Source organism: Lynx rufus, unplaced genomic scaffold (genome assembly GCF_022079265.1).
Source record: "Lynx rufus isolate CCGP_SWC_20201006 ecotype Redwood Valley unplaced genomic scaffold, mLynRuf1.p SCAF_6, whole genome shotgun sequence".
Lineage (NCBI taxonomy): Eukaryota > Metazoa > Chordata > Mammalia > Carnivora > Felidae > Lynx > Lynx rufus.
The window spans coordinates 10,071,001-10,093,770 of record NW_025814878.1 but is presented as its reverse complement, the minus strand read 5'-3'; the positions used below and the strand labels follow the sequence as shown (position 1 = coordinate 10,093,770).

The 22,770-nt window shown below is 45.4% G+C and overlaps 1 protein-coding gene across 1 annotated transcript in view; it reads left to right on the top strand.

The window, feature by feature from the left end:
* Positions 1-22,770, top strand: part of MTHFD1L (methylenetetrahydrofolate dehydrogenase (NADP+ dependent) 1 like) — a 185,045-nt gene that overhangs the window by 37,584 nt on the left and 124,691 nt on the right. The window contains exons 9-16 of the mRNA XM_047102623.1: positions 388-479; positions 2,234-2,331; positions 4,938-5,111; positions 13,273-13,409; positions 14,861-14,907; positions 17,673-17,780; positions 18,925-18,999; positions 19,808-19,910. Of these exons, the coding sequence (XP_046958579.1) occupies positions 388-479; positions 2,234-2,331; positions 4,938-5,111; positions 13,273-13,409; positions 14,861-14,907; positions 17,673-17,780; positions 18,925-18,999; positions 19,808-19,910 (834 nt within the window). The remainder of the gene's footprint in view (positions 1-387; positions 480-2,233; positions 2,332-4,937; positions 5,112-13,272; positions 13,410-14,860; positions 14,908-17,672; positions 17,781-18,924; positions 19,000-19,807; positions 19,911-22,770) is intronic.

Sequence of the window (22,770 nt, the reverse complement as noted above, 5' to 3'; positions counted from 1 at the left end):
TTATTTTAGTCCCCCTTTTTATACGTTGTATACCTGAAGGAAATTGCTTTTCTTATCTGCCCGGCACTTTGACATGCCCTTTCACATTCGATTCTGAGTTCTGTGGGGTTGCCGCTACCCACATTAATTACCAGGCCCAGCGTCACAGTTGCTGGCTGGAGGTAGAAGCAAGATTTTCGTCCAGTCTAACTCTGTGTGGCCCAGTCAAGGGCCCCTAGGCTGCGCCAGGGACTGGTGACCTACCTGGAGCTATGCCGAGACATCCTAATAAGTTCCTTGGTTGAATATGAGAATAGCGCTCAACGTGCTGGCTTTTTACTAGAAGCAATTGGTTGTAAACGACAATATCCTGAATGTCTTTTTTTTTCTCCTCAAAATTTTTTATAGGGAGGCTTGGATGTGGTTCTCTTGGGGTTCATTTTAATGGTCTCATTGCAGAGGATGATGTGAGTCTCCTTGCTGCGGCTCTGCGGATTCAGGTTTGTTTGGCACGGCTGTGGGTTTGGAGTTTTGATTAGCAGTTGTTAACGTCTTGCAAGTGTTTTCTGTTGAGCAGACACAGCGTTAAACACCTTGCACACATAATGACATTTAATTCTTACCATAATCCTGTGAGAGAGTGTCATTCCCGTTTGATGGATGAGGAAATGGAAGCTTGGAACAACTTGCCCCTGGTTACGTGACACGTGTGGGACGGAGACTCAACTCAGGGTCTGCTGTTAGTGATCTATTGCTGTGGAATACATTATCCCCCAAATTTAGCAGCTTGAAACAAGAAACGTTTATTAACTCCCAGTGTTTGGGGGTCAGATTTGGGAGCGGGCCTCGTGGTTCTCGCTCAGGGTCTCCTGTGCCGTGGAAATCAGGAGGTCATCCGAAGGCTTGACCGGGGCCGGAGGCTCTGCTTCCAAGATGGCTCACTCACGTGGCTGTTGGCGTGTGGTATCTAATTTCTCACTGGCTCTTGGCAAGATGCCTCAGTCCCTCACCAGGCAGACTTCTCAGGAGAGCAGCTCATGAGGTGGCAGCTAACATCCACCAGGATGGGTGAGCCACAGGGGAAGGCAGGGAGGAAGCCGCAGGAGGTGGTATGACTTCGCCATCAGAGTCAAGCACCACTTTTCCCTTTTTCTTTCCTCTTTCTAGAAGCCTCCTAGCTAGCTCAGTTGGTAGAGCATGTGACTCGTGATCTTCAGGTCCTGAGTTCAAGCCCAACTTGGGGCTTGAACTCACTAAAAATAAATTTAAAAAACTAAAAATAGAGCTCACTAAAATATAAACTAACCTTCCTTTAAAAAAGAAAAAAGAAAAATATTTTTTAAAGTTTATTTTGAGAGAGTAGGGGAGGGGCAGAGAGAGAGAGAGAATCCCAGGCAGGCTTTGCACTCTCAGTGCGGGGCTCGAACCCACAAACCCTGAGACCATGACCTGAGCTGAAGTTGGATGCTTAACCGACTGAGCCACCCAGGCGCCCTCCAAAAATAAAACTTTACTTTCAAATGGGATACAATACTGTCTTATAAGGATTATGTGTTGGTTTTCGACCTAAGCTAGATTTTATTTCTCTGTCTCTCTGTGTGTATCACCATTTAACAATTCAGCGTTCTTGTTCGATTATGTCAACTCTGAAAGGATTATACTTGACATGGTGTTGCAGATTTTGGAAGCTGGGCATCCAAGCTGATCCGCCATGCATTCTCCTATTTCCCTCATTTTTCTTTTCTGAGGTGGAGAACCCACTCTCTAATGTATTCAAGTACTTGATATCTTTAGTGAATACTTAACCTATTTTCTTTTTTTTTTAATTTTTTAATGTTTCATTTATTTTTGAGAAAGAGAAAGCATGAGTGGGGGAGGGGCAGAGAGAGAGGGAGGTACAGAATCGGAAGCAGGCTCCAGGCTCCCACCTGTCAGCACAGAGCCCGATGCGGGGCTCGAACTCACAAGCTATGACATCATGACCTGAGCCGAAGTCGGATGCTTAACCGACTGAGCAGCCCAGGCACCCCTTAACCTATTTTAAAAGTACATGTAGCTCACCTTTTCCTTTTTTGAAAAAACCTGCAACCCTAACTACGTGTGAATAAACTTGTTCCTGATATTCACGTGGGTTATTGTGCAACTTTGTGGTCCTTCTTATGACATGACACCCCTGAACAGTAGTTTCATAGTTTAGAGTCGTAGCCTGGCAGCCTTTACTTTTATAACATGCTTTCCTTTCTGTCCCATGAAGAACATGGTCAGCAGTGGAAGGAGATGGCTACGGGAACAGCAGCACGCAAGGTGGAGACTTCACTGCCTGAAACTCCAGCCTCTCTCCCCCGTCCCGAGGTATTCGTGGGATTTCGTTGTACCGATCTCTGGTCACCAAAGTGCCTCAGATAGCCAAAGTTCTCCACCGGGCTGGGGGCTCGAGGTGTTGTTATGGCTTTGACAGTGGATAATTTTCTCTAATTACAGTGCTGCCCTGTTTTTTCGGTTGCTTAAGTCCTAAAAATTAAATAATAATAACGAACATGTTTCCCGTATTCTGTCAACTCTAGGATGTACATTTCTTCCTGTCCGAAGTCAGGATGCCCCTTACTGTGTGGATAATGTGTCCTGTCTTAAATGGCATTCTTTTTTCTTCTTAGTGGTCTGTAACATAACTGGTGCCTTAGATTTGACCAGATACGGTAACACAGTATTTGGAATATGCTTTTCAGTGTCAGGAATGCCCAGCTCATCTGTCAGCTTGGTCTTCAGGGCCACGTAGGTATCTGCTCTGAGGGTAAATGACCGACCAAACAAAACACTATTCTATGTGGGAAGTGAGTTCCGCTTTCCTCAGCACACAGCGATATCTACCAGCTGATAGGGTATTTGTGTGATACTCCAGATGGATGTTTCCTTCCGCGTAGCATTTAATGAAGCGTAAGCTATATATTCCCTGCATAAATTTAGAAATACATACTGTACCGCAGGAATAATTCATTAGATAGCAGAGCCAGGGAGGTGCGTTCTCCAGCCTCATCGCGGGTCCCCCGCTGCTCCCGCCGCGGCGAACAGGCCCCACCCTCTTCATCCAGGGTGTGCACGGGGCCACTGGAAAACAACACGTCAGGAGATAGAACCTTCGGGAGTCGGCTCCGTTTTCATTTGATGACCACTTGGTTTGTAGATTTGATCTGTGTCCTTGGACCACAGCTGAACGCTGATGATTCTTTTATACCCATCGGGCTGTGTTTTCACCCCCGAAATAGACTGAACATCCCAGTCGCTTTCTATGTTCGTCGGTCCATAAATTCCAGGGAACGTTACTCTCTGTAATGCCACCCCTGTAGTGGTGCAATCTATTTCATGAAATATTTTATTTTTTGAAGTTACTTGTGTTGTTAAAGGACGCTGATTTTTAAAAGTAAGTGAATACGTTCTAGTTGCAGAGAGCTAAACACAATTCAGGTAGACTGCCAAAATGTGTACCAGAGTCTTGGCATAAATCGAAATAAATTCCACTCAGGGGAAGAAGTGTTTTAATCGCTGAACCAAATCTGGCTTCTAAAGGTCCCTTCTAAAGGGGAAAGAAAGGCAGGCTGAGTAATTTATGTATTACCCTCAAATCAGAACGATGTCACTGTCGTTCTTCAGCTAGCGAGGAGAAAACTGGAGGTTTTCCAAGAGCGGGCTCTTCAGTTTCAGAGATTTGGGGAGGAGAGAAAAAGAAAAAAAAGGGGTAGACAGGAAGGCAAAAAGAAGTGGGGGCGGGGGGAGGCTGGAAAGGGAAATGCAGGGGCAGGGGCATTTGTCTGGAAGCACAGAGCTCAGCCTGTGCGTGGGCGGAGGCCCCCTGTCCCTCTCCGAGCTGCTGTAGTGCACTTCAGAGAGGTCTAGATTGGACGTGGGTTTACTGTTTACCTGTTGCCCCGACGTCAGTCTTCCGTGGGGTCGTGGAGGGGAATATAGAGTAACGTGAGGGCTTAGAGTCCATCGTTAGCGGGAGCAAGGGAAAGAAAAGTCAGAGCGGGGGGCTGCCTGGAGGACACGGCTTTGCCTCCAGAAGAAGAGCTCCAGGGTGAGTGAGGGCGCTGCTGTCTTCTACGTGTCAACCCTTATGACCCACTGAGTCTCAGGCATGGTCTCCCAAGCCTGTCTTTTGCCAGCCACGTCTGACTCTCAAACAGATGGTCAGTCTGGCAGACAGATGGCCCGAACCCCCATTAGAACAAATCGCTGAGCTCGGGAGCCCCAAAAGACTCTCTGAGAAGTCCAGCACGTGCTCATCTTCTAGCATTCCGGTAAGGTGAACAGCCGTGCTCTCACCCTGCTGGTAGAATAGGGTAAATTATTTGCCCAGTGACACTCGGAGGTCCTAAAATGTCCTGTGTCTGAAGTTGAGTTTCAAGCACCAGGTCCTTTTACTGACGGTTATGCAATTAATAAAATACTTTGAAATACAATTTTGGACTTGCAGTAGGAAAAAGAGAGAGAGAGTATGGACCCAGATAAAACAAAATAGCATTTCCACGTTTTTGAATAGCCAAGAGACACGTGGGGCGAGCCCAGCAAGAGCATTATGCAATAACCCGTCTCTTCACGGGTGATGGACGCAATGATGGTCCACAGAAAGCACTTCACTGTACAAAGGATTCGTGCGTAAAGGAAGCCTTTGGACTTACTGTAATTCACACTTCTTTATTCCCAAAGTACAGGGGTTATCTTTGTACCTGGGCAGAATTCTAGGATCTTCGTGAGTTTTGAAAAGTTGCTTCTCCAAGGAAATGTACATTTTCTCACGCACGTTAGCTATTAGCAGTTGTGTTTAATGCCACTGGGGAGAGAGGACCACAAGGCAGTCGCTTTGATTGAATCCTTGGCGTGGCGTTTGGCTGTTTTCCCTCCAGTGGTGACCACCTAACCTGAGGAGACTCTCGCCTTTTCTGTGTTTTCCCCCCCACTAGTGATCTTGAGATTTCAAGAGCACAGACTCCAAAAGCCGTGGATGTCCTTGCCAAGGAGATAGGATTGCTTGCAGATGAAATTGAAGTCTATGGCAGAAGCAAAGCCAAAGTACGTTTGTCCCTGCTGCAAAGGTTAAAGGATCAAGCAGATGGAAAATACGTTTTAGTAGCTGGGTAAGGCTACTTTTAAACTCTATTTTACCAAGACGGCATGTTTCTAAAACTCGCTTCCCTATTTGTATCTGTCATCACACCCCCTCAAATCCGTCCTCTTCTCAAACTTGACGTTTGTGTCCATTTCACTTGGCATTCCTTCATTTGACACGAGGTAAGTTTTCATTTTCAGTGCAAAACAATTCAGTCTGCTCCACAAAATAGAAAGTGTAATGCGTTTCTAATACAGCCTTTTGTTTTTTGTTCCTCATATTGTGTTTTGATCATCCTTGGGTTTTTCATGTAGTTTTTCATGATAAAAGTCAAAGTAAGATTTAAAGGTAAAGTATCTTGAACTGCGTCGGGGTCTTTATGTTCTACTCAGAAATAACATTTTAATGGAAAATGTACAGATAATTGTGCAAGCTATTATTTTCTTGTTAATATCCTTACTATTTATGTATTTGTATCGTAAAAGTTCATTAGTTCTCCTTTCCTGCATTGCAAAATTAATATAGGGCCGTTTTCATTTGTGTTGGTCATTTTATAAAAGACAAATGCATAGTTTTATGTGAAGGGGTGTTTATTTTTCCTCTTTTTGAAAAAAGAAATGCACTCGCTAGCTGAAAAATGATAGAAAACAAGGGATTTCAAATATTTTTTCAATGTGACCTGAGGGAACATCAAGACACCACATAAATTCCTTTGTTGTCTTGAAATTTCATTGCAGTGACTTATTAATGACATATAGGCCAAGCCTTAAGGCACAAAAACCTGTTTATTAACAGGCAGAGACATTTCCGACCACTGGACTTCACTCTTGGTGAACTTCATTTTCACATATTTTATTATTAACGTAAGCAGCTTATTCCTTTTTCTGGTTATTACAAGTCACGCATGCTCGTTAAACTTTTCCAAAATACCAAAAAGCATAAACAAGAAACTATCGCATCCCAAATCCCATCAGCCAGAGGAAAGGGCTGTTAACATGTGAGACCATCTTGACCCACAGTCTCTCATAAACGACATCAGCTGACACGTGCTGTCCTGTAAGCAGCCTGATTCGTCAGCGACGTGTTGCGTGCCTAGCTCACTCCATGCAAGACGGTACAGAGCTATTACCATTTTGCATGAGTGCAGAACATTCCACTGGGGGGGAGGGGCAGTAAAAATGCCTCGGATGAGGGTGGATTCCATTTCATGCATCTTCCCAACACTGTGCAGCCCGGGGTGGCTCGGTGGCTGACACTTCAGCATGTTTCTTATTCTTCAAGTAAATCGAGGCCAGAAAATGATTTGAAAATGCCGTAGAGACGTTCCACAATTTATTTAACCGGCTCTCTGTTGATGGGCACTTACATTGCGTCCCATTTTTGGCCATTGTGAACAGTGCTAAAAGGAACAGCCTTGGGCGTGCATATTTGTGCATTTGTCCGGTGCTCTCCTTAGGAAAACTCCCTACGGGCTTTAAACTGAGTATTTTAAAACTGCAAATTAAGAGGGGCACCTGGGCAGCTCAGTCGGTTAAGTGCCCGACTCTTGACTTTGGCTCAGGTCGTGATCTCACGGTTTGTGGGTTCAGGCCCCGTGTCAGGCTCTGCACGAACAGTGCAGATACTGCTTGCGATTCTCTCTCTCCCTCTCTCTCTCTCTACGCCTTCCCTGCCCACTCGTGTGCGCACGTGTGCGTTCTCTCTCTCTCAAATTAAAAAATTATAAACCTACAAGTAAAGATTAAACTACAGTCATCCGTAATGTCACCTCTTTAGTGGTCAAATCATTTCTTCATATTTCTTTCCCTCCCCCCTTCTCCCTCCTCCCTCTCCAGCTCCTTTGTAATCGCTTGTCTCCATCTAGGGCTGTCAGAGTCACTCAGTGGCTGCAGCATCTCATTTGCCTGTGGCTTAAACCTCCCACAGGCTTCTAGGCTCACTACCATCGGACTCCCAATCCTACCAGGGTCCTTCCCAACCTAGGACCCCACCTCTGATGTCTCTGTAACGGGGCTGCACGGGTGCTCCGTGCTGAGGGGAAAGGTTGGCCTCACCTACGCGCTCTGGGCCAGATCCGTAAAAGGGGGACCTTTCAGCTGACTTGAGGGGGCTGTTTGGGAGTTCTTGGGTCCCAGGGTTTGGAGCACACATGGGGTCAGTGTTGCTCTTCTGGAATGTGCTAGATGCAAGTTGATTTACAGAAATAAATAAACTCTTGGGCATTAAGAGCTTCAAAAGCAAATTTCGTATTTTATCCATAAATTTGCTTCCCTCTTTCTAGTCTCTAAAGTGATCTTGGTAGGTGGGTTTGATACTTTTCTCTCCTTGCTTAAGGTGGGAGGATTTAAGGAAAAGTGAGGAGGATGGGCTCTCAGTTTCAAGGAAGAATCAAGTAGTAATTTGTCATATGGAGTGGCTGTGATTTACTCTTTTGGGGGCTTGTCAATTCTAGAAATAAAAACACCAGTCTACACGTGGCTCCGCCCTTTGCTGGGAGCACAGAATTGAACTTCTAAAACAAAAGCCCTCATGGTATTGTTATCAGATTGCCTTCTTGAAGTCACAGGGTCTAGGCCCGCCTCCAGCCACATGCTGGAGAGTGCGGTTAGCGCCGCTCCCTAGGGTTAAAGCTGTGCATTGGTCCAGGCACGTAGAACATTGGTTCTTGCCCCGACGCTGTCTCTTTGCCAGCATTTGTATGTGCCTCTGAGCTGAAGAGCCAGATTGAGCCAGGTTGTCATATTGTAGATAGAAGTGAAATTAAACCTGAATTCTCAAGTACAGATTTAACCCCAAGAGATAAACAGCTCTTTTCCTGAAACAGTGGCTCTATGTTCCTTACAAAACAACGATCTGTGAATCAACAAAAACTAAATTGTGTTCCTTTCAACTCCACTGAGGGGGCGGAAATGCTGTGAGGGTAGGATTTTGAGACATACCTGCATCTGTAAGGAAAGCCTGAAGGTTTTTGGAAAATCTATATACCACACTGTGTTCCCCCACCCACACAACAGATGGCATATTTTTTAAGTGTGTAAACTGCTTCTGTTTTCGCACCTTTTAATAGCTGGATCTTTGAGATTGGTTGTAAAATAGCAGACAATCATTTAACTTACAATGTAAAATGAAAAGTTCATTTGAAATACGGTCGCCTCCATAGTTTTGCTTTTGGTCACGTCAGTTAATGGAAAGTGACGATTATCAAACATGCTGTTTATTGCTATATCTTTAGAAATATAAAGGACCCCTCCCAGGTACCTGGCTGGCTCTGTCAGTAGAGCCTGTAACTCTTGGCCTTGGGGTTGTGAATTTAAGCCCCCATGGGGATAGAAATTACTTAAAAATAAAATCTTAAAAGAGGACCTCTCCAATAAATGAGTTATTTACTGTTTCTGAAGGATTTCTCTATTCTGAAAATAATACTGGCTTACAATATAAAAAGTTAACATCATGAAAAACAAAAAGGAGAAAACGAAGTCTCTCATTACTGAGAGGTGTTAAAATTTTTTGTATTTCCTTCCAGGATTTTCTCTCTGCATCCATCCTTTTTACACATTGAGATCATGCTATAAATACCATTTTGTGTCCTACTTTTATTTCCGAATACTGTAACATGAGTCTTTTCCCGTGCTTTAGAAGAATGCAGGTACCCAAGTCGTTTTTCAAGAAACCTCAATAATGCATTTGTTGTTGTACTTTCGAATTTATGTATAAATGTGATTTAAGCGTGTCAACGGTAGAATTAAAATATAAAACAACAGGATTAAAAGAAAATCTTCTGTTAATAACCCAAATGTGGAACAGATTACTTCATTTTAAAAGCTGTTCTTCTAACTTGAGGATTTCTTACTCCGTCGGAATCATCTGTATTTCATCAGCTACACATCGCATGGTATTTACACCTACACATCACTTTATTTGCTTTGCCTGACAAAATGAAAAGTATTGGGAATCGTTCGGGGAAATATGCCAAAAGAATCTTAGGGGCTCTTGAGTTTTACATATTTTCCCAGTTACACTAATGAAAAGGAATTTGTTTGAGAACTTGCCTTGGAGTGCAGCCGTAGGGCATTGAATGTGTGTGCAAGATACGTCTCCATTGGCCCTGTCCCGATTTCTGCGCAGAAGTTTTGAGAACTTCTCTAAATTGCTCAGGCAGAAAGAGCAGTTAAAAAAGAAGCCCAAATTGGTCTGTGAACAGACCGAGTTTCACATTAAAGAACAATTAAAGTCATTCACATCACTTTATTTCTTTCCTGTGCAGTGCCGAGTATCTGATCTGTTGTTTCTGTTTGTTTGTTTTTTTTTCTTTTTAATGTTCCAAGCCATTATTTTGGTCAGTGTTAAATAACCTTTCCTGGCTTTTCTAAGATTTTGGTTTTTTACCTTGGGTCACTATTTAAACCTCTGTGAGTTTTTCTGCTATTTGCACAGCTTGCAGAATAAAACAAAGGTATTTACAAGAGATCGCTACCGACTGGGCCTTTTTGAACTGCTCACTCCCGTCAGTCAGGTGTGATAGGAAACACAACCCAGTGGACTACAGAGTTTGTTGCCAGGAATAAAAAGCCTGTAACGACTTCCCAGTCACGAAGATGCCCGGGATGAGTGATATATATTCATATGCTGCTTGAGCATGTAGTTTTGGAGTTCAAGGTTAGACCCATGGCTCATGACGTGATTCCGTTCAAGATGCCAGAGTTTGAGAACTGCACACTGTTTTGCCACTCCTCTCTGCATAAGCAATCTCTTTGACCTTGGAGCAAATGGTAAACTTCTCATAGGATGTGTCCACACATCCGAAGTCACGGAGTGCTTTGATAAATCGTTAACTGTAGTTGACAGTAAACATATTTGTCTTAGAAAAGATGTGCATGCTGGGGCGCTTGGGTGGCTCAGTCGGTTGAGCGGCTGCCTTCGGCTCAGGTCACGATCTCGCGGTCTGTGAGTTCGAGCCCCGCGTCAGGCTCTGGGCTGACGGCTCGGAGCCTGGAGCCTGCTTCGGATTCTGTGTCTCCCTCTCTCTCTGCCCCTCCCCTGCTTGCTCTCTGTCTCTGTCTCTCTCACAAAAATAATAAACATTAAAAAAAAAATTTTTTTTTTTTTTTTAAAGAAAAGATGTTCTTGCTTTGTCAAGCGTTTTTTGCTCGACTGTGCCTGGACAGGTGACAGAAACGCAATGAGAATGGGTATAGTCCTTCGCCTCAGCAAGCTTGTGCGCTGGTAGGCAGGACAGCCGTGTCAGGAAGCTTGTAATAAGACCCTCAGAAAAGTGATGCGATACATACATAATAAATGCTGTGGGAAACAGAGGGGGGCGGATAGAGCTACAGGGAGATGTTGAGGAAGAGCATGAGCGAAAGGCATTGTTCCCTCTCCATATACTCTAAGCTCTTCCGGAGAACAGCAATTAGGTTAAGTTGGCCTTCACTGTCTTCTGAGTCAACTGGATAGTTTGGAGTCAGAGCTAAGGACACTGGGACAGCCGTTAAACCCAAGTTTGAGATCCAACGTAGGAATGAGGTGGAATAACATGTTTATTGTGGCTCTCCTTTTATTGCTCCCAATAAATACTTCCTGCTTTTTGATTTTCCTGAATTGTATCAGTTGGCAGAATGCTAAGCCGTCCTGTGTTTCTAATTAAGACTTGGATGGTCGGCCGAAGTTTGGAGGAGGTCATCTCTGGGCGTGTCTGCGTCGGGCTGTCTCCGACAGCTATATTAGCACATCCCTGGGGACGAAAATGTGATGCTTCACGTGACGCACCGAAGTAGACCACCTATTCCTTCGCAAACAGTGGACGACGAGGACCGTACTTAATCCACCTTGTGTTTGATACTTTTTTTTACAGGCCGTCCGAAGACCGTGATGCCTGTGGCTTTCCAACCACTCTTTTTCTTGTACTCATCAACAGGAAGTTGACTCAAAGTGGAAACACTTTCACGTACCTGGGCCTTCATGTTGACCAGGTGTCGTGCGGCTTGAGGAGTGGAGGGAGGCGTACGTCACCAAGCATGTGTGGGGCCGTGCACCCTGCCAGCGACCCTGTTGCTTCGTGCGGTGATGGCTTCTCAGCCCTCACCCAGAGTCGGGCGTCCCCGTGGCCTGTGATTCCGTGGGCACTTCCCGGTTCCCTTCGGAGACGCCCCTGTCGCAGCCCTGCCTCATCCTCAAGATTTCTCCCTACTGCTCCTTTTGTTTCCTTTTGCTTTCTTCTGACCATCCCTTCAGAGAACACGTTCTAGAAGATTCCATCCTATCCCTCTTTATACTGTGTTCCCTCTCACTGTGATCTTTCCCACTCCCATGCTTTCAGTTGCTAATTAGTGGTGAACAACAGTTACAGTTTCTGTCTGTAGAAATGACTTGGCGAAGTCAGGTGACGGTTTTTGATTTCCGGCTTTACTGATTGCTGTTTGGCCTTGGGCAAGTTACTGAACCTCTTCGTGCCTCAGTTTCCTTATCCAGGACAAAAATTAACCTAATAAATGTAAACGCACAGAACCTCACATATTTAAATATTTTTTTAACGTTTATTTATTTTTGAGAGAGAGAGAGCACGAGCACGCATGCGGGGATGGGGCAGAGGGAGGGAGACACAGAATCTGAAGCAGGCTCCAGGCTGTGAGCTGTCAGCACAGAGCCCGACGCGGGGCTCGAACTCACGAACTGTGAGGTCATGACTTGAGCCGAAGTCAGACACTCAACCGACTGCGTCAGCCAGGCGCCCTTCACAGAACCTCATATGTTAACGACCCCAAGCCCACCCTCCATCTTTATCTGGCTAACGTTTATTCATTCGCCGGGTCTTAGCTTAGGTGTCACTTCTTATATGAAGACTTCCCCGATGCTCCAAACGTAATCAGATCCTCCTGCCTTGTGCTCTCATAACACGGTCTGATTGCCCTGTTTCTCTCATATGTGTTTATCACTTTAATTGTAATTGCCGGTCAGTCTGTCCATATCTTCCATCGGTTGTAAGCCCTGGGAGAGCAGTGATGGAGTCCAACTTGGTCAATCATTGTGTCCCCAGGATCTAGTGGTCTGGCACATAGTAGTACTTAATAAATATTTGCTGAAAGGATGATTGATTGTATCACTGTGGCGGTCTGAGGCAGTTGGGGACGATGATATATCTAAGGCTTTTTTTCTATTTCTTTGTGGTCACATCACTAGGTTTTATAGGTCAGAAAACTCTTATTGTCGGTTTTGTTGAGGTTGAGAGTCCTGGACGACCCTGACTGCACCATCTAACTCATCGGAGACCATGTCGCAAGCCAACATGACAGTTTTTAAGTCTTGTAACAATGGTCAGAGTGTGCTAAGGAACAGTTTTATGGGTCCTTATTTGGGAGTGTAACGCACGCCTGTCTTCTTAGTTAACGCCATGATGGTCGTAACTAATGTGTGATGTTTGCTTTTGTAGAGTGTGGTGGTCAACGAGGTCCTCCAGAGCACTTGGGGTCTCCTTTGTGTGCTGGGGAGTGTTGGACTCATTCTTTCCCAATGCTTGAGGGGCTGTTGATTGAGAAGGGATTAAGCTCAGTGTGTCTGACTCCAAGAGATAGGAGCTATAGGAACGCAGACATCTCTTCAGGACAAAAAACTCTCTAACCGTAAAAAGCTATCCGGAAATGAATGGGCTACCCCAGAGGTAATGAGGCTCCCTCACTGTGTTGCAACATGGTGGGGACAAGCCCTGGGCCCTGAGATCTGGAAGAAGATGGATGAGAGGGTACGATGGGATGCCTTCCAATGCTCAGAGTCTGGCCATGGACCATCGAGTAGGCCTTGTGCCCGCACTGTGCCCCCAGTAAATGGCCCTAGACGAATGAATGCCACATCACCCATTAAGAAGAAACAACATCAGCTTAATTATTTAAACCATTTGATGGATAATTCTATGCCATTTCTTGAAGCTGCTAATGTTATCACTGCCGAATAACTTTTCTTTTTTGGTCTCTTGGTAAAGGTGTGTCTGTTTCTTGGCTTTAGCTTAAACATGGCCTGTGTGATGTGGGTAGACCGTAAAAGTCCCTGGAAATTGAATTTTTAAGTGAATTTGGGAATGGCATGTTCTCTACCTGTCTGCTCTGATTTGGTTCTAGTACCTTAGGTTGATTTTGCATAGGTCTAGGAAATATTATTAAATTTTTCTCTCTCTCTCTCTCTCTCTTTTTCCAAACCAGGATCACACCCACCCCTCTCGGGGAAGGGAAAAGTACAGTTACAGTTGGGCTTGTACAGGCTTTGACTGCACACCTCAACATCAACTCCTTTGCGTGTCTCAGACAGCCTTCTCAAGGACCAACTTTTGGCGTGAAAGGTACTTGATTTAACAACCGGTATATTTTGCAGAGCAAAATTGGGGGCAGAGCAAAGTTTTGAAAGAACATTAGCGTTAAAACTTGTCAGAGGGACCAGCACGTCTCATCCCGACGTTTCATCCCAACGCACACCCCACCTGCACGCTCAGTATGCGGTGGTCCTCCCGAGGCGGTCCTCCTGCAGAGGGGGCTGCGGCGGGGGTTTCGGCAGAGCCCCGCAAGAAGCCCATCGCCCTGGCTCCGTGGAGTAGCTGCTGGGCCCTTGCTCAGGACTCCAGCCTTGGGCGGGAGCCTTGCACCTGATCGATACCTTCTTATTCGTATTGCTGTTGTATCGTCCACCCCTGCCATAAAGAAAGGTCTTTCCAGCCAGTTAGACACCCTTTCAGTTGGACCCTCGTTGCCTCATCTCGTGAGAGTTGCTGGGGGGCCTGCAGAGCTCTGGAAACTGACCAGCTGTGGACAGAGCTGTGGTGCAATTTCTGTCTGGCTGTGCTGGGCTGACATCTGGAACCTTCACACTCACACTGATTTATCATGAGGTCATCCTTCAGCTCGCGTTACAATAGCATTTATTGCCGCAATTACTATTCGTTCTTGGCACTTTGTGGATTTTAGCGGTATTCTGTTTATCTCACTGTCACAGATGTTAATAACTCCGAACTCATTAAGTACTGATAACTCAGAGAACGTCATACATTCTGTGGTGGAACGAGCACTAAACTTGTAGCAAGAAGGCTGCGGTTTTCTTCGTGGCTGTGTCTCTTGCTGCTGTGTGACCTTCAGCCAGTCGTAACCTCTCTGGGCCACATCTGTGAAAGTGCTAAAAGTTCTAGAGTACCAGGTTTACGGAATTGTCGTGAGGACCAAATGACATAGCAGATAAAGAACAGGGCACACCATAAGATGATCTGGACACGGAAGGTATCACTATTGTTTTAAGAAAGAGAAGTCTTTTTAATGTAGTGACGTTACTCCCTTGAGGGATAGTTAGCCTGACAAATTTTATATACTGTTCTCTAAAATCTCTTGGCCGCATCTTACAATGCATTGGTCTGAGTTCACCAGGTGGATTTTTTTGAGCGGTTTTTTTTGATATTCAAAGCATGTGCAGGTGAAATGACACAGAGCCACATAGATCTAGTAACAGATGAATAAAATAATCTCATGTTGGCTGTAATGAGATTTGCTGTATTGTTTTTACCTTTTTTTTTTTTTTTTTTAACCAGGAAACTCCAGTCCTTACATTGTATTGTTGGGTGAAGTGGGAACTTTTTCCCCTTTTGTTCTGCTTTGATGGACAGTTGATGTTTTCTTTACTACCTGCTGTTTCATCTTGGGGGTGCGTGCCTTCCTGCCGGGTTTGGGGAGCTGTGTCCCCGGGGCTCTGTTCATCCTGTGTAGCTATACTTGCTGAATGATTTCAAACGGCGTCTGTTCTGTTGTTCAGGAGGGGCCGCGGGCGGCGGATATGCCCAGGTCATCCCCATGGAGGAGGTAAGATCTCAGCGAAACACATGTCACGTGTCACTGTTTCTCCTTCCTGCAGCCTTTTTTCTGTGCCCCATCAACACAGGCCCACAGTCCTTTATCCTCAGTCCAAAGGCCTAAAGATTCTGAAAACCAAAAACGTTTGCATCACTTACAGTGGCAAAACCTGACGTTGAGTGTTATGGGCTATTTATGTCTATGCCACTTGATGTAAATATTCACATGTTTTGCTGCAAGAAATACTGGTTTTGATTAATGGATACGGACTTAGACCCTGCTTTGGATGTTTTAGTAAAACATTATAGGTATATCGCACTCTTTCTCCATTTCCAAAAATTCTGAATCCCAAACCCACGTGGCTCCATTCTGCATAAGAGGGTGGAGACCTATCCCCATCGATCATCAGTTATCGTGCCCAATTCAGGAGGACTTGGACTCCTCACTTGGGCAGAGGGAGACTCGAAAATCAAATAGTTCCAAAGAAAAATGGGCCCAGAAGGTCAAAGGTGACCATTCTTATTTCTCCAAGAACCCCTACCCCCGCATAACCACCCCCTCGTCCCCTGAATCTGACCGTGACTGGGTCTCATCACTTCTACACTCTGCATTGGCCTCTTAGTTCTGGTCCTGAGAAATCTTCTAAAACCCAAGTCTGAGCCAATTGCTTTCCTGTTCAGTGTATTTCAGTTCTTACTCCATCACGCCTGTGTGGTGTGGCATGGCAGGTCCCCGTGTGCTGGTCCTGCCGTCCCTTCCAGCCTTGCTGTCTCACGTCCCCACGGGCTGGCCTCCCTCTCACCCACCCCACCAGACTCCCTGCAGACTCTTGATCCCAAGCCTCGAGCGTTCTTCCTTTCTTGTTCTGCCCTCCCTGCCCAGCCTGTCCATCTCTAGGTTCCATCTCCCCCCTCACATCCCTTCATGCTGTTTCCCTCATCCGGTTCGGTTGGCTGTGCTGATTTAGAGGGCACGGACCCCAGCGCCCGGCACAGTGCGCAGCACTCACTAGGGGCTCGCTAGGAAATGGTCGTTGATTTCGATGAATGAATTCGGAAGGGTGTTTGCCTATGGAGGCCTGAGGGTCAGGAAAGCTAAAGGGAAAATATGGACACTCTTCAAGTACTGGGGGTGGGCTGAGAGAGAATAGTGTAAGGCATTGCTGGAAAAAACAGCCCCAAGCCTCACATCTGAAGGGGGATGAGTAACATTCACAAGGAAGAACCAGAACCAAGAGGCCAGGTTGGGGACAGGGTACAAGGAACATGCCCAGGGGAATGGCTCAGAAATTCCTGTGCAAATACTCAAAGGGCATCGGTGTCCTGCTGTCATATGGCATCAGCTGCATGGCTCAGACTTGGGGCAAACTTAAGGCATATGATGGTTTCAGCTGCCTTATGATCGTTCAATAGGCCAAAAACAATCAGGCAGTTTGTTCCTTGAATTCGAAGACCTTCCGTATCTCCTTCATCTCTCTATCCCCAGCTCTGAGCACAATGCCCGACCCTCAGACCGTGTTTGTTGACTGAGTGCATGAATAGACAACTCATACCGACAGAAACTTAAGAAATAATCATGGGAAAATGTTTGAATAAATTCCAGATGGGTTGAAGAATGGAAAGTGAAAATACTGAGTCTTGAAGGGCGAGAGGGAGCCAGGGTTGTGCAGAATGGGGGGAGAGTGGGACCTGCTTGGGGGACAGTACGGGGGCGGGGAGGGGTCTTCGGGGAACCGGAGGCCACCAGTGTGTTGTCGGGGGGCCAGTGGGGATAGAGGAAGTGAAATACGGAAATGGGCACGGGGCCAGCTCCTTCGGGCTTTGAATTTCATGGCCTAGATCTTGTTTGAATATCGCGGTCCGCCATTGAGGGGATGTTGACACAGTAATAACATGATGTAAATTGAGTTTGATGAAAATCGCTCTGGACTCTGTGCAGAGAATACACTGCTAGGAGTACAGGGTGGATGCTAAGAGTGCAGTAAGGAAGCCCGGGGGAAAGGCAGTGGCGTGGGCCAGGGAGGTGGCAGTGAGGATGGGAAAAGCATGGCAACCATGTAAGACATGTCTGCTGAGTTTGCAGAATTAGATGTGGGGCGTGAGAAAAGGGGGGGACATCGGGGAGAGTGAGCTGAGCAACTCTTGAGTCATTGATTGAGGCGGATCACGGGGGCAATAATGGCCTCGAGGCTGCAACTGTGGTGAAGGGGGTGGTGGACAGAGAAAGAAGAGAGGCCTGTCTGGGGCCTGGGGACACCCCAGTGGATACCGAACAGGCATCAGGAAGGACAAACATGAGCCAACGGTAACATGGGGAAAGGATTCAATGCAAACATCAGAAAAGAGCTGTTAACGAATCGTTGATTGTTTATTTTCACTAATAATCAAATTAGTCTACATTAAAACTACTACCATTTTACTTGTCAAATTGACAGCTGGATTTTTTTTTTTTTAAATAGTAACAATACTAAATCTTACCAGTGAGAGATTGAAACACGCTTTTATACATTACTGGGAGGCAGATGTTGGTAACACTTTCCTGGAGGGGAGGTAAAAATACGAAGTGCCTTAGAGGGCGCCTGGGTGGCTCAGTCCGAAAAGCATCCGACTTCAGCTTGGGTTATGATCTCACAGCTTTTTTATTTAAGTTGTTTTACAGACTTAGCTCATTTTAAGACTGTGTAATTCGTGCAATATTTTATTTGTTCGGAAAGTCCTTGAATACTGCCACGGTTGTTTGAGACAAGTAGAAAGATGTTTTCATTTCTTTTATAGTTCAACCTTCACTTGACCGGGGACATCCACGCCATCACTGCTGCCAATAACCTGCTGGCCGCCGCTATTGACACAAGGATTTTGCACGAAAACACTCAAACAGACAAGGTGAGGAAATTTTCTCGTTGGCCTTTTTGGGCATCTTGTCCTAGGATTTCTGGATTCTTGAGGAGTTCACGGGAAAACTTTGTGGGGCCGATAAACTGAAATTGTATTAACAATTTTGTGAGTTCTATATATCCTTATTTCTTGGGGAGAGGATCCCTACTTGGGTCAGATTCTCAAATGAGTTTATTTTAAAAAATTTTTTTTTTTTTTTTTTTTCTCTCAAATGAGTTTATGACCACTGCCAAGCCGTTGGGTGAATTATATTAGTTGTAATTTTTTTTTAATTTTTTTTTTTAACGTTTATTTATTTTTGAGACAGAGAGAGACAGAGCATGAACGGGGGAGGGTCAGAGAAAGAGGGAGACAGAATCTGAAACAGGCTCCAAGCTCTGAGCAGTCAGCACAGAGCCTGACGCGCGGCTTGAACTCACGGACCACGAGATCATGACCTGAGCCGAAGTCGGACGCTTAACCGACTGAGCCACCCAGGCGCCCCATGTTAGTTGTAATTTTAAGGCAAATATTCTTTGAGATGGGACTTCAGTTTTGAAGGTAATCGGTAGATCAGTTCTCTTCCTTCTGTCCAAAGGTCCAATCTCCAGTCTGTACTAAGGGGATTGGAAAGATAGCTTTTTGACTGTAGTGTTACATGCAGCCATTCTAGATGTACTGTGAATGAGATTAGACCCCCTGGTTGGAGTTCAAGTGCATGCAGCTGAGGTAAACACACACCTGACAGTGATAGAGCACTAGGTGCTACTTCCCCATGGGCATGGACCGTGGATAAACGTGGGACTTTCTGGCATGTTTACAAGGATCCTGACTTCCTCCCAATTAAAGTAACTCCCTTGTGCGTTTTTGAAGCCAAGTACAGATAAATATTAATTTGCTGGTTGTAAGGCTGTAGAGATCAAGAAATACATATTTATTTTTGCAATGTGCATGATTTCAGATCTAGTCAGATTTATTGAAATGATAGAAGTTAAGGCTACATTGTTTATATCGGCCAAGAATTTTAATAGGGTCTCTAATCTAAACAATTTGGTTATAAATGTAATGAGCTTTGTCATATCCTGTGAATTATCCAAGTTCCTAGCTGGCCCTTAAACTTTTGTGGGGCTTTATTTTTGTTTTGTGTTTTTAGGCGCTGTATAATCGACTCGTTCCTTTAGTGAATGGTGTTCGAGAGTTTTCAAGCATTCAACTTGCTCGGCTGAAAGTAAGTTTCCAGCTGGTGGCTCTTCAACAAGAAAATGTCCTAGAAACAAATCAGAAAAATTGTCCACGCCAGTAATTTTGAACTTGATTTGGGTTTTCAGACACTCTTTGGGGCGTTAAACTCTAGAGACAGAACAATATAACAGAGAGAGAATAGAAGAAGAAGGCTGAGACACGGCGACACCAAAGGGCAAGCGGACAGATTAGTTCCCCTTTGAAGGTCTCTGTTCCTTCGGCCGTAAACCGGGAGGACTGCTTTGTAGGTGTGGAGCACCGTAGTCAACTGACAGATCAAATTTCCAAGAGTCCTTCTCTTATATTCTTGGATTTCTAGGAAATAAGTTCTGGCTTCTGTAAATGTATCTCTATAAGTTTTTGTTGCAGCAAGATGCCACGGTCGTGCGAGTGGAAGTAATCTCAACTCTTATCCGTCTTATCATTTATTTCCTGGTGCTATTTGCTGCTGTCCTGGGAATCCCATGGATTCCCCCTTGCTCTTTTCAGAGACTGAAAGCTAACTTAATGGTATAAGTTACAGGCATTGGTTGGTAATAATCGATTTTAAAAATTCACCCCCTTGGGGTGCCTGGGTGACTCCGTCGGTTAAGCATCAGACTTTGGCTCAGGTCATGATCTCGCAGTGAGTTCAAGCCCCACATCAGGCTCTGTGCTGACAGCTCCCTTGAGATCACGACCTGAGCTGAAATCTAGAGTTGGACACTTAATTGACTGAGCCACCCAGGTGCCCCTACATTTTGCCTTCTATTCCTTCCAAAATTGATCACGTTGTTTTTCGTTTTCATCATTAGAAACTGGGAATAAATAAGACTGATCCAAGTACGCTGACGGAGGAGGAAATAAGTAAATTCGCCCGTCTCAACATCGAGCCCTCCACCATCACGTGGCAGAGAGGTTCGTGCCGGTTGTGGGGTCGGGGATGAGGTCTGCTCCAGCTGAAACTCGTAACCCACTTCCACGAGCACATGGTTTCATTTCCTCCCCTTGTCCTCCCAGCTCATGTTCTGGGATCCCTCTGTCCCAAGCCCTGTTATTTCCCCATCCTCACCCTCGCCTTCTGTTCAGGAGGAAACGTCATGCTCCTTCATGACTGGCTCTACCCCATCCACTCCCCCTAACACATGTCCAAGGAAAATTTCCTCGTTTTTCTCCTCCGTGGTAGTACCGGGTGATGATCCCCAAGGTGTCTCAGAAGGGTGAGTTGGTCCGTATTCCCGGTCCTTCTGTGTGTTCTTCTCAGACCTGCCCACTCACTTTCCTCATTTCTTCCCACTTCCAGAACATTTTTATCAGATGCCTGATTGATTGCAAGCGCCTTTTAATAAACGTTCTTGCGTCAACTTCTTTCTCCCAGTTCAGTAGGCTCATAGTGTAGAGATGTTCTGTCCCTTCCTGACTCAGAAGCCCCCGTGGTGTGTGATAAAATCCTGTGTGGGGTACAATCGCCATCACACCGCTTGGCCTGAAGCACTATCACAGTGTGGCCCCATACGCTTTTGCTCCCTGTCTGCTTTCGAGACAGCCTCTTCCTTCTGCCTGTCCTTGGCCGGCCATCCCCACCCCATCTCCTTGCCTAGACCCTTCCAGACACAGCCCAGGTCCGCCCCTTCCCAAAGCTTCTCTTCTGGGAATCCATTCGCCCAGTTCATTAACAGTTTAGTGTTTTCTCACAAACCGTGAGGTAGAGAGAAAAAGACCAGAAACTGAGTCTTGGCTTCACCATTTATGAGCCGTGCAACCATTAGCAAATGATTTCCTCGGTTTTCTTCTCTGTAAAATGGAGTAATAATACTGGCGTCTGCCTTGCGTGGCTCCACTGCAAAATGAGAGTGGTTTGCAAACCCTACAGCACCACCCAAAAGTAATCCATAGGGAATAGTTGTATGATGTAGCTGTCTGTGTCTTTGTCTCCCAAACTAAAGGAGAGTAACATCGTTTCGGAAATTCAAAAAATGTTTTGTTAATAAAACCAATAACATTATCAAGATTTCGGAGATGTCTAGAAAGAAAGAAACATCTTACCGTACTAATAACAATACTATTCAGTTTTTTTGTGCATCTGGATTTTGTGTATAACTCTAACTTAGGTGTGTAGGTTTTAGATCCTACTGTCTTATTTATTTGAGTTTACTTATTTGTTTTGAGAGAGAGAATGTGCATGCATGCGTGCGGTGGGGGTGGGGTAGAGGGGCGGAGAGAGAGGGCGAAAGAGAATCCCAAGTAGTGTCCATGCTGTCAGTATGGAGCCCCACTTGGGGCTCGATCTCCTGAATCGTGAGATCATGACCTGGGCCAAAACCGAGAGTCAGACACTTAACCACCTGAGCCATCCAGGTGCCCCCTCCCACCAGCTTCATTTATATCATAAGTAGCATGTTCCATTCAGTTAGCTCTTTGTTGTAATGGTAATTTTAAATGGACCTAGGATATTCCTTTGTAGATGAGCCATAATTTATTATTTAACAGACCAACAGCAGTTTTAATAATGGATATGAATATTATAAACATTTTATTGGGAAGCCTGCTAACTTTTTTTTTAATAATGGAAGTGACGACTTTAAAAAATTATTCGAGATAAATACTAGAATTATATTATTGTTCCTGGCACTAAAGTGAAGAAAATATTATTGATATAGGTAAGCCACTTGGGTTGAAGGAGTTTAGAACGACATTTGCTGAGTAGTTTGACTCTTATTCTCATGAATTAATATAAAAAAAATGGAACTCTTTATCAAATGACTTGAGGACATTCTATATAGTGTTTTGTTTTGTTTTGTTTTGTTTTTTTTATAAGGCACTATAGGATTTGACCTAGAAATAGCACAACCCTGGTGATGAGCTTAGGTCCTCATATGATTTGAGAACTAGAGAGGGACACTCAGGGACCACATGGGGCTGAACACTCTTTGCAGACTATATGAACGTCGCGGATTTCATGGCCAGCCCTTCCCTTTGCGCTCGGTGTACGAAGTGTAAGTGGTAGGTCTTTGATCCTGTGCCTCACATCAGAGGCTTATAGGCCTCATTGCCTGGCAACAGGACGGGGCCAGAGCCAACAGGCTATTCCAGAAACAACTAACATCAACAGAAGAAGCAGTAAGCATCGAGCCACTTTGTGGTTCCTAGAGGAGCGGGAGCCCTTGCCTCTCTGATCATCGTCCCCCGCGCCAACCTCACCTGGGGCCTACAATCTTCCCTTCTCCCTGTCTCGTTGGTTCGTCCATCTCCTGGCCATTAGACCAAGGTCCTGCACGCCTCAGTTATCCCCAGCGAAGCAACATCAGCTTGTTGGTTCCCGACGCTGTCCCAACAGCCTCGCAGGGAATCATGACAGTTGTTCTGCCGAAGGCAAAATAGTGGCCCTGCGCCTTGTACCGCCCAGAACGGGAGCCAACTGTCGGTGGTGCTAGAATTATATTATAAGTAAGTTAGACACCCCCTGGATGTTCTTCAAGACCTACTACGGTAGTGCTAAAGGGACCCTTCGGACCCGCACTCGCTCGTACCCTCCTCTTCTCCCCTGTGCCCGTAAAAGCCCCCCATCCCCCGATCAGAGATTGATGTCTTGTTCATCTTTGCATCCCGGGACGGCACCTGGCACAAAATTGGCCGAGTAAATATTCCTGGAGTGAATAAATGGGTTTCTCATTCCACCTTTAGTTCGATATTATTTAGAGGCCAGGAATCCTCAGGATTCCTTTCTGGTCTCTGTCTTGTGTGTCGGTATTTAATCTTCACGTTTCTTAACGTGCTG